The sequence below is a fragment of the Nyctereutes procyonoides genome, unplaced genomic scaffold (genome assembly GCF_905146905.1).
Source record: "Nyctereutes procyonoides isolate TBG_1078 unplaced genomic scaffold, NYPRO_anot_genome, whole genome shotgun sequence".
Lineage (NCBI taxonomy): Eukaryota > Metazoa > Chordata > Mammalia > Carnivora > Canidae > Nyctereutes > Nyctereutes procyonoides.
In genome coordinates this window covers 35,481,649-35,493,710 of record NW_026575146.1, presented here as the reverse complement: position 1 = coordinate 35,493,710, position 12,062 = coordinate 35,481,649, and the positions used below count along the sequence as shown (strand labels likewise).

Below are 12,062 nucleotides of genomic sequence, written 5' to 3'. Positions count from 1 at the left end.
CAGCAGTATTCTTTCTGGTTGCTGATAAGCAGAAGGGTCTTAGTATGTTATATGTCACATAACCATACTAGTGATGGATTTTAGGTGTTTGTAATTGTATTTATAATATGTAATTAGTGGAATGAGCATTTGGGAAATCACAGTTCTGCGTTTGGCTTCCCTAGTCCAGCTTTGTGATCTTGGGCAAACCTCCTGTGTTTCTGAGCCTCCATTTCCTTGTTGATAAGATAAAATTGAGTGTATCAGACTAGGCAGTTTCACAGCACTCTGCGTGGTACCCCTACCTGCCAGTCTAGGTGCTGGGAACAGAGCAGTGAAGAGAAGAAAGATCCCAGCCCTGACGGGGCTTTCATGGGGGCGGGAGGGGGGCTTGCATTCCACTGCAGGAGTTGCCATTTTAGTGGGTGATGGACTTTAAAGGCTTATCCACATTTGAAACTCTTGAGAGTCACAGGCATGATAATTATGGTGAATGGATGTGCTATAATCATGTTTTCTTGATGGTGGTAATTTGTTCAAGAAACCGTTATGTCAACAAAGAAGGTAGTGTTTAGGTTTGAGCTTTTGTTGATCTCTTGAAACTATTTTAAGAATGTACTTATTTACGTAGAATTATACCCACCCTTATTTTTGAGTATTTACAAAATACATTTTTTATACAATTCCCCAGTTCTACTGTTTATCTTGTTTTTTTTTCTTTTAATTTTTATTTAAAGTTTAGTTTGCATACAGTGCAGTATTGGTTTCAGGAGTAGAATTGAGTGATTCAGCAGCAGCGTACAACACCCAGCGCTCATCACAGCAAGTGCCGTCCTTGATACCCTTCACCCTGGTAGCCCATTCCCCACCCATCTCCCTCCTGCTTTTTTATCATGTAACGTGCATTTGGATGGATGATCCTGATCAGCTCTGAGGTTCTTCAACTTAAAAGTGTGAATACAGTAGTGATTGAGGAAGACTACTTTGTGAGGCTTCTCTTTTTTTTTTTTTTTTTTTTTTAAGATTTTATGTATTTATCCATGAGAGACAGAGAGAGAGAGGCAGAGACACAGGCAAAGGGAGAAGCAGGCTTCCACGCAGGGAGCCTGACACGGGACTCGATCCCTGGATCACGGATCACGGCCTGGGCTGAAGGCCTAGGCTCAACCACTGAGCCCCCCGGGGACCCCTTGTGGAGGCTTGTTAATGGTGTGGTCATCTGCTCTTTCTGTGTCAGCACCTTGTCTCTACTTTCTGTCCACCAGCTCAGCTGTGATTATGGAGCCAGTAATAACATTCAAATATGATTTCCTTGGTGATGGTTACTCATCTATAAATTTCTTATTGCAGGGGGCGGTGGGGGCAACCCTAATTATGGTAAATCATAGGATAGAATCCTCTTCTATCATCATTTTCATAAACTGGCATGGATTTTCCTTGAGGACTACGCCAAGAGCCCTGGTTGGTCAGTCATTGCAAACAGTGCAGTTATGAGATACAGGGGTGTGTGGGCCTCCATCAGGAGCCTTGGACAAATCCCTTAACTTTTACCCTTTGCTTATTACATATAAAATGAGGATAATACCTCCCCTGTAGGATGTTTTCAAGAGCAGAAATTATGAATGATGTCTGACACAGTGACAGCTCTTATGATTAAAATGCAAATATTAATGCTTCTAACATAGTGGAAAGTTTAGTTTCATATTTCATTGCTTTTTTAAATTATTTTATTTTTAATTTTTTAAAATTTTTATTTCATTTTATTATTTTTTAAGTTTCATATTTCATTGCTTCTAAAATATTTTGACCAAAAATGAACATTACTTTCTTGGTCTCCAGGTTATTTCTTATAGCCAAAGTAATTAGAAAGTTACCAATTATCTGTATTAGCTTGAACAAGAGTGGGACATTTTTATTTCAGTTTTTACCAGGGCATTGACTCAACTCTTAAAATGTAATTATTAAGGAGTATATACTAAAAATCAACCTGGTGTTCTTTTTTTTTTTTTTTTTAACCTTGGTTGTTTCATGATTAATGTAAATAATATTATTCACTTACGTGGTACATGGAAAATGGCACCTTAAAGAAGGAAACTGGGTGACAAGCATTAAGGAGGGCACATGATGAGATAAGCACCGGGTGTTATGCTATCTGTTGGCAAATTGAATTTAAATAAAATCTTAAAAAATAAAAGAAGGAAAAAGACCGTCTGTGCAATATGGGGCCAGTTCAAGAACTGAGGTAAAGGTCTTATTGGGAGACATGACTTTAAATTTTAAATACCTACTAGTGATAGAGCCACTGGAGAAAACAGAATGGAAGTTCCACAGAAAATTTAAATTAATTCCTTTTCTGGATATTATCAGAAGAAAATGAAAGCACACTAACTCAGAGGTATATGCATCCCATGTTCACTGTAGCATTGCTTACAGCCACCAATGCGTGGAAACAACCTAAGTTTTCATTGATGGGTGGATGGATAAGGAATTTGTGACACACACACATATTGGTTCATAAACGAGAATGAATTCTTGCCATTTGTAATGGCCTGGGTGGATCTGGAGAGTGTCACGCTTAGTGAAATGTTGGAGAAAGACACCTTAACATCTCTTACGTGTGGAACTTAAAACCAACCTGATAAAGAGGACAGCTGGTGGTTCTCAGATGTAGAAGTGGGAGAAAAGGGTGAATTTTCTTTTCTTTTCTTTTTTTTAGTTTAAATAAATTGAGGGGAAAAAATAACTTAGGTTTATGAATAGTAACTTCATTCTATTTACCCGAGCTTTCATTTCAGATCTTTGGAGAAGAAAGCTCCTTAATGTCAGCTTTTTTTTTTAATATTTTATTTATTCATGAGAGACAGAGAGAGAGAGAGAGAGAGAGGCAGAGACACAGGCAGAGGGAGAAGCAGGCTCCATGCTGGGAGCCCGATGCGGGACTCGATCCTGGGTCTCCAGGATCACACCCTGGGCTGAAGGCAGCGCTAAACGTTTGAGCCACCTGGGCTGCCCCTTAATGTCAGCTTTATAGTGACTTAACAAATCATGTGTCTCGTCCTCCTAGATGAAGGTGATGCCTTAATATTTTTCATGTATTAGTTTATATCGAACTAATATTTTCTCCAAAAAACTACCTGAAGACACAGTATAGTTCCATAGTGTGCAAGATCAGCAGTGTTTGCTCTTCAGGAATGTTGGGGATAACCTTTCTCATGGCAGAACAGCCTGGAGGCTCTGTGGCCACGCTGCTGGGACTGTGGGTTCACTTCCCAGTTTTCCCGACACGGTGCTGGAGGCTGACATGGCCACGGAGGGATGTGTCTCTATGGGCCACGCCTCACGTGGTGGGGACGTGTGGGGACTAGCCTGCGGCCACCGGGTGGGTGGAGCTGGGGAGGCCGAGGCCCGGCGGGTGGGCCGGGGTAAGTGCCCGGTCCCCTGGCCCCTCTGCCCGGGAGCCCAGGCTCGGGGTCCTCCTTCCTCCCCTCCTACTCTCCTGCACCTTCCTCGGCACTCAGCCTTCCCCGCCGGGCCCGGGGATGCTGGGCGTGGGGAAGGCCCTTCGGACCCTCTGGTCTCCAACTATGCTGTCCCTCTCGGTGGCATCCGGATCTTTGGTGCCTTGAGCCGTCACCCAGGATGCGGGCCCCGGATCCACCATGTCCCTCGTCTGCTCGAGGCCGTGCGACAGGAGGTCGGCTCGACAGATGGGTCAGTGAAGTGAATTCAAAACCGGTTGCGTCTGAGCCTCTTTTCCTTGGGTTCCCTGTTCCGGCGGCGGGTCTCCCATGGCCCCGGCTTCCTCGACTTCCCCCCCTTCAACTTGCTGCCACCAGCGTGTGACCCCCCCTTGTGGTGTGGGCAGTTGGGACAGGCTCCCCCCCATCCTGCACCTCGCGGCCGGGCCGGGCTGTCTACACCACGGGCCTGATGGTGTTACTCCTCGGAAGACGCCGTGTGACTCCTCGTTTCTGTCACCCTCGAGGCCTTCCTCGGCATGATCCAGAGCCACGTGTACGTCCTGGCTTGCCCACTGTCCGCGCCTGTCCTCGCTGCCTCGCCGCCGCGAGCCCTGTCTCCACTGCCACGGCATGTGCGGTGCATGGGTTCCTGTGGCGGACGCTGTCCTGTTGGCCACTGCCTGTGCTGGGCCGCGCCCGGACGCTGACTCCCTTGCCTGGGAGAAGGCCCGTCACTTGCCAGCGGCTCAGGGGCCCCCCCGTGCTCTTGACTTACCTGCCCACCGCCTTTCCCCTGTCAGCTTCTCGAAGGCAGGCAGTCCTTCCTTGTTCATGTGCCTGGCACGTTCAGTGTAGGCAGGCCGGCTGAACGTCCTCACCCTCCCACATCAGAAACAAGTTTTTTTTTTTTTTTAAGATTTTATTTGTGAGAGAGAGTGTGGGCGTGAGCACGGGGAGGAGCAGAGGGAGAGGGCCGAGCAGACCCTGTGCCCAGTGCAGACCCTGATGTGGGGCTCGATCTCATGACCCTGAGATTGTGACCTGAGCTGAAATCAGGAGGCCGACGCTTAAGTGACTGAGCCACCCAGGGGCCCCACGACTAACATTTTTAAAACTATTTCTTATTGAGATCTCACACCTTTAAAGCTCACAGTTGAGTGATTCTCAGTGTGTTCACAGGGCTGTACAGCCATTACCACGGCCTAGTTCCAGAACATTCCATCACCCCCAAAGGAGACCCTGTACCTACTAGCAGTTGCTCCCTGTTCTCTCCGTCTTCCAGTCCTTTGCAACCACTAACCTACTTTGTGGGGATTTGCTTATTCTGGAAATTTCATGTAAGTGGAATCATACCACATGTGGCCTTTTGTATTTTTTTCACTTAGAATAATGTTTTCAGGGCCTGTGTGTGACCCCGTATGTCGTACCTCAGTGCTCGTACGATGTGACGTTCTGTTGTATGGACTCGCCTGTGTCGTCCGTTCATGGTTGGCAGGCATGTGGGTCCTTCCTAGTTTTTGACTATTATGAAGCAGGCTGTCAGGAACATTCATTTACAAGTTTTCCTGTGAACCTGGGATTTCATTTCTCTTGGGTGCATATCTAGGGGTGAGTTGCTAGGTCACATGGGTGACTGTAACTTTTTTGAGAAACTTTCCCAAAGTGGCTGCACCATTTTACATTCTCACTGTCAAGGTCGAGAGCTCTGAGCTTTCCCAACCCGGTTCGGGTTTGTGTCTTACTAAAGACTGATGACGATGAGCATCGTTTCCAGGGCGTATTGGCCATTTGTATATTTTCCGTGGAGAAAGGTGTACTCAAAATTCTTTTCCCATTAAGAATTTTCTGTTTTTTTTTTGACAAGTTATAGGAGTTCTTTGCAATAATTCAGTTACTAGACTCTTACAAGATACATGATTTGCAAAAGATGGTGAAGAATATTTTAAGAAACAGGTTCACTACTGATGCGTGCTGCAGCATGGACCACCCTCGAAAGCACTGCGCTCCGTGAAAACACCACGTTGTGTAATTCCATCTATTTGAAATGTCTAGAAGAGGCAAATCCATGAGGATTGAAAGTAATTACCAGGAGCTGGGAGGAGGGGCTAATGGACAGTAACTATTAATAGATTACAAAGTTCCTTTTGGGGATGATGAGAATGTTCTAGAATTAGAGAGTGGTGGTGATTGTACAACCCTTCTGAATAGACTTAAGATGATTAGAATTTAAATGGGTGATTTTTTATTATATGTGAATTATATCTTGATAAATCTTTAAAAAAGAACAAGCATTATTTTGTTTTTTGAACTATTGAGGTTTGTACCACTTTGGAAGATAGCTGGAGAGTTTGCTACTGGCCAGGACGCCAGGCCTTTTATCTTTGGCAAGAGAGGGGAGCGTGTACTGTCTCTGTTGTTCCTTTTTTTTTCCCCCCACACTATCCCTGGGGGAGTTATACTTGAACAAGTCCCTCTTTGCTTATGTGAACTTGAGACACCATTTACTTTCAGATTTATTTACTTATTTTTAAAGATTCATTTATTTTAGAGAGAGCGTGTGAGCGGGGCCGGGGTCAGAGGGAGAGAATCCACAAGGAGACTCTCCGCTGAGTGCAGAGCCGTCTGTAGGGCTCGGTCCCAGGACCTGAGCCCAGATCGAGTCAGCTGCTTGCCCGACTGAGCCACCAGGTGCCTCTACTTACAGATTAAACTTCAATTTTGTTTGCATGATAGGATCAATTATTAGATGCATCTTTCCCCACCCCAATGTCTTCATTTGGTTCCACTTAGGGGCCCCGAGGTGCTTATCCTATAACCACACCTACAAGGTAAACCATGTTTGAGGTCGTGTGGGATGGAGGGTTAGATTTTTGGTTATAGTTTGAGTACTTTTTTCAGAAGACTTCTGCACTGAAACAATGCTGGTACGTTAGGGGATTTAAATTGGGGGAAAAAACACCTTTTTCCCCTGCGTCTGATTTTCTCACTAGTGAGCGCTCCACAGTTAAAGTTCATCTTTATAATACCTGACGTTTTTTTTTTTGTCACATTTTTGTAGATTTTGATCTATGTGAAATTGCAGCAACATCCGCCTCCATGACTTTCTAACATTATCAGTAAACATTTTGTGCAATAGAACGCAGGGTACCAAGTAGGGAGAGAAGTATTTTTCCTTTAAAAAAAAAAGTTTTCTGGGTGTATTATACATAGCTCAATGAAAATAGTCCCTCTTAGCTGTTCATGGTTTTAAGCTCTGCTGGTACAGAATCTGTTAATTCTATTGTGATGCAACCTCTGGTTCTCTGATTCTGATGGAGAATTCTGGAGGCGGCGGCTCCATCTTGGCCATCCTGTGCCCATGAAGGTCTGTCTCCCCTTGCGCCCGGTGTGTCTCCCACCTCCCCTCCTGCCTGTCCTCACCCGTTCTCACTTCCCAGCTAACACGGAGCACGCTTGTAAGGTAATGTAAGGTAACGTGTGTGATTTCTGTTCCGTTTCCAGTGGAAGCTGTAGCCATGACCACCGAGGTAGGCCCCGCAGCTGAGGTGAAGCAGGAGCCCGAGAAAGTGGGCGCCGCCGCCACGGAGAGGCCTAAGGAGGCAGCAGAGAACCGGCAGAATCCGCCCTTGGAGCCCGAGGAGCCCGGGCCGCCGGCCCTGCCTGCAGCTGACAGCCCAGGTCGCCCCCGCCAGAAGAGGGAGGGGGAGCCATCGGAGAGCAGGGGACTCGCCCGCTTCCTGCCGCCCTGGCTGAAGAAGCAGAAGTCCTATACGTTGGTGGCGGCCGGGGACAAGGAGCCGAAGGAGCCCCCGCGGGCTGTCGTGGAGCAGGTGGCAGGTCCAGAGGAATCTCCTCCCGAAGGGGAGAGGCCGCCCCAGGCCGAAGCCCAGGAGAGCGCTGGGAGCAGACAGCAGGAGGTGACAGCCGGGGTCAAGCCCGAGAAGCCGGCAGCCAGCACCGAGGCCCAGGTGTGTCTGAGACCGAACCTGCGGGCGTCAACCGTGTGGTGACCCAGGGGAGCTGTGCTGGAGCGGCTTCGCCTGCTGTGTCTGCGGCGTGGGGCCCACAGTGGTGTGCTACAGCCTTCTCCTTACTACTTCATTTTTATTTTACTTTTTTAAAAAAAAGATTTTATTTATTCATGAGAGACACAGAGAGGCAGGGACACAGAAAGGCAGAGACACAGGCTGAGGGAGCAGCAGGTTCCATGCAGGGAGCCCGATGTGGGACTCGATCCCAGGACCCTGGGGTCATGCCCTGAGCCGAAGGCAGTCGGTCCACCACTGAATGGCTCCCCCCAGCCCGCCCCGCGTCCCTCGTTACTTTTTTTTTTAAACCTTGCTAAAATAATAAGGCCAAAAAATGGACTATATGTGCAAGCCACAGAAAACATTCACATCCCTTCCTTTTAAGGTTCGACAGATACTCTGCAGATCCTTCCTCCCCTTTCTAAAATAGTGTGGATTGTTCTACCTCTGACTCGATGTATGTAAGCGTTCAGTGAGTTGGAAGAAGGAGATTTGTATGTGCAAACATTTTGGTTACTTCAGCCTAGGTTTTACCATGGCATGAAATTATAATTGGAAATTTTATTATTTGAAATAATAGTTAAATTTTAGTGGCCAGGATGTATTTTCTTTGACTCATTCAATGCTGAAGTTACCAAATTGGCAAATGAAGAGGTGGGAGGCGGATTGGGGGAAGGCAGATACGGGGAACATCCTTGCCAGCAAAGCTTTGAAGTCTTTAGGAGTCAGGCCAACATTTTTTAAAAAAATATTTTATTTATCTATTCATGAGAGAGAGAGAGAGAGAGGGAGGCAGAGACACAGAGGGAGGAGCAGGCTCCATGCAGGGATCCCGACGTGGGACCCGATCCCAGGACTTCAGGTCTACACCCTGGGCCAAAGGCAGATGCTTAACCGCTGAGCCACCCAGGGATCCCGGGGCCGACAAGGTTTCTGACAATCCCAGTTCTTACTACAGATTTCCCTTTGAACGCTCGGTCTTCTGCAAGTTGGTCAGCTCTACTATGCGCTTGCCTTTTTCCTTTGACAGTCTGCTGAAGAGGTGGGTAAGGGCAAAGAGAAGGTGGATGAGGTGCAGGAAGATGCGTTGGAGGAAGCAGCGCAGAGGGAGAGCAAGGAGGTGCAGACCAATGAGCTGAAAGCAGAGAAGGCCGCCCAGAAAGCCGCCAAGAAGACCAAAATGGTCCAGTGCAAGGTGATGCTCCTCGACGGCACCGAGTACAGCTGTGACCTGGAGGTGAGTGCGGCGCCGCTGGCTGCCGTGTGGCATCCAGTGAGCGTGGGAGCCCCGGCCGCCTTGCGTGGGGGTGGCACACTGTGCACGGTTTTCTCTTCCTATAAGCCAGTCGTCAGTTTGCTTTAGAAAACAGGAAAACCCGAAGGACGGTCATGTCTATTCCAGACAGTATTTCCTGACCCTTGGGGAGGATGGGGGGTAGTCAGGTGTTTGGCCGGTTTGGACTGGCCGTGTGGACTGGCCGTGTGTGTTCTGAGCGGGCGTGAAGTATTATCACCCTTGTCCACAAGGGTTTTGCTGGAGGAGAACCAGCAGTGGTTCTCCGTTGATTATTTCAAGAGCCAGGATAATTGCAGCGCTTAACCCTACCTAAGTGGATTTTTTTTTTTAAATCCTGAGTCAGATAATGACAAAATCGAGCTCATTTAGTTTCATTTAATTAAAAAACACTCATGACTTGCAAAGCGTATAATTCATTAGTGTGGATGTGACCCAAACCAATATAATTTTTTTAAAGCATCTAGTATCTTATCATTTTGTCAGAAGAGCTTGTTGCTTCTCATAGCTCAGTGACTTGATTTACAAGAACGTAGGCTAATAGTTGTTCACGGAAGAACTCTGTCAAGCGCTTGGGCTGGATTCTCTCAGGTCACACGTGTACAACTCTACGTGAGGTAGGTATTTAGGTATTTACTGTGGGTATTTCCCTTGGTTTCCTGGGGGAAGGCGTAGACAGTTTAACTTGCCTGGAGCGTCATGACTAGTTTGTGGGTGACTCAGAATTCCAGCCATGGCAGTTTGACTCTGGATGTCATGAACAGAACTACCCTATTTCATTTGCTACGCATGGGACCTAATTTGTTCATTTAAAAAATGGTCTCTAAAAAATAAATAAATAAATAAATAAATAAATAAATAAATAAATAAATAAATAAATAAAATATGGTTTCTAAATCTTTTTTTGGGTCTTCTCGTCTATTAAATATTTTTCCTAATTCCTTGCATTCTTGCTTATTAAAAATAGAAGTTATACTTTTAACAACAATGAAAGCATTCAGCTTGGCTAGTTGAACAGTAGTTTATTATATATCTAAACGTGCACCAGAGCACAAGGTTGCTAAGACGAATGTCTCATGGTCCTTGCCTTTATCTACTTTACTCATTTTAGTCATGATTATTCTGATTACTTCAGTTATTTTTAAGAACAGGAACGGCAAAAGAGGATTAAGAATCCTTAATGCTCAGAGAGAGATGGGGAAGGGGCGGCAGGTAGATGGACGCTGCATCTGGGGTGGTCTCACCTTGACTCAGTTACATTTGATCACATTCCCTTGTTTCTCCCTCTTATCCTGGACGTTAGGGCATCTAAACTGTGAGAACCAGCTTGATGGTCACATGACCTTGAGCCATGATTCAAGCCAAACAAAGGCCTAGAAATTGTTGAATGTAAGATTGCTTAGGTCCCTCAGAAGGTTCCAGCTCTCTCTGAAGCTCTTTGTCACCAAACCTCAACATTTACCAACGTGTTTTATGATTTAAATCTATTTTTGTTGTCTATCTTTTAAAATACCAAAATGTACGTAAAAACATCAACATGTGTGTAAAAACTACAAAAATCTAGAAAGTAATGGATGGTTGTATATATTCACCATAAACATTTTAATTCCATGTTCCCATTTTGCCATTTCAGATTTTTTTTTTTAGATTTTTTCTTTCTTTCTTTCTTTCTTTCTTTCTTTCTTTCTTTCTTTCTTTCTTTTCTTTCTTTTCTTTCTTTTCTTTCTTTTCTTTCTTTTCTTTCTTTTCTTTCTTTTCTTTCTTTTCTTTCTTTTCTTTCTTTTCTTTCTTTTTTCCAGAACTAAGACCTTGAAGACCTTGGTGAAGTCTGAGTTCCATCTCTCCTCCCTTGCTCTGTGCAAAAGCGTGTAAATCTCTTGCGTGTATTTTAACTGTGAATGACCAGTTTCTCCATCTTCTGCGCTGTTTCTTCGTGCGCTTCAGTGGGTTGTGGGCCTTGCACGGTTCTGCAGGGAATTGTGACCTTGATAGGCTGTGATTTTATTTCCTCAGACTTCAGGTGCTGCGAAGTGATCTCCAAAGTGCTCGTGCCACTTTGAATTACAGCCACTAACCACCAAGTGGAACTTTTTCCACATTGTCTCTACTTACTCCTGATGACCTGGCACTCATTTTGTAACTCTTAATCTAGGGTTTTTGCATATATTACCTTTAATTTTCTCTCAACCCTTGATGAGATCCTGTGGCCTAGGGCGTAAGCCCCATAGAGTTGCTTCCCTCTTAATATTCTCTGGAAATGTTTGGGTAAGTCAGGGATTACCTGTTCTTGGGAGATGTGATACAACTTCCCTTTAAAACTGTCTTGTCCTGGTGGAAAGAGTAGAGAGTGGGTTTGTTTGTTGTTTTCAAGGCATTGATTCACTTTCCGAATACTCAGAGTTTGTTTCTGTTTTTCCTTGAGTTTTAGTAATTCACAGTTTTACTAGAAACTGCATTTCATCTAATTTGCTTAATCAGCTGGCATGAAGGTTTTCATAGCATTGTCGTCTTGTGCATTCAATTTTTTTAAAGATTTTATTCACGATAGAGAGAGGCAGACACAGGCAGAGGGAGAAGTAGGCTCCATGCAGGGATCCCGACGCGGGACTCGATCCCAGGACCCCAGGATCACGCCCTGGGCTGAAGGCAGGTGCTAAACTGCTGAGCCACCCAGGCTGCCCTGCATTCAATTTTTATTCCATTTTTTTTCTAGTGTTATTTGTCTTCCTCATCCCCCACCCTGCAGATCATTCTTCCTAGAGTTACCACTTTAATTTTTTTTTTCTGAAGAAACAACTTGGTTTTGTCGTTTGTTTTTTCTTTTCTACTTTGTTGAATTTCCCCCCTTTTGCTCTTTATTTTTTCCTTTGGATTACCTTGTTTTTCTAATTTCTTGAGTTGAATATTAAATATACACATGCTTTCATGACTCTGGTTTTCCTGTCAAGTGTCTCGTTGCGAGCACAAGTTTTGAACATAGGGCTCTTCATTGCCATTCAGTTCTTTGTTTTTGCATCCCCTTATGGGTCGTTTTTGACCACTGACATTTTTCTAAATTTTTAAATTTCCAAAGTATGTGTGAATATATGTGTGCATGTCTTGGGGGAAGAGGGCATTTTTCATGTGTTCAGATCTTCTGTTTTATTAGTTTGGCCTGGTTTTCAGATCTGTCCTCTTAATTAGTCTTATTAATTATGTGGTTCATGTTGTTTATTAACCATTTAACTGCTTAGCTTATCAACTAATGAGAGGTGTGTTGAATTCTCTATAATTATTGATATAATTTCATATTTCTATAAG

General features: G+C 44.9%; 1 protein-coding gene across 11 annotated transcripts in view; it reads left to right on the top strand.

Annotated features, from left to right (window-relative positions):
• Nucleotides 1-12,062, top strand: part of EPB41L2 (erythrocyte membrane protein band 4.1 like 2) — a 205,546-nt gene that overhangs the window by 83,288 nt on the left and 110,196 nt on the right. For all 11 annotated transcript variants that reach the window (XM_055312067.1, XM_055312066.1, XM_055312065.1 and 8 more), the window contains exons 2-3: nucleotides 6,942-7,408; nucleotides 8,499-8,705. In XM_055312067.1, coding sequence (XP_055168042.1) covers nucleotides 6,956-7,408; nucleotides 8,499-8,705 — 660 coding nt within the window. In that variant the 5' untranslated portion in view covers nucleotides 6,942-6,955. The remainder of the gene's footprint in view (nucleotides 1-6,941; nucleotides 7,409-8,498; nucleotides 8,706-12,062) is intronic.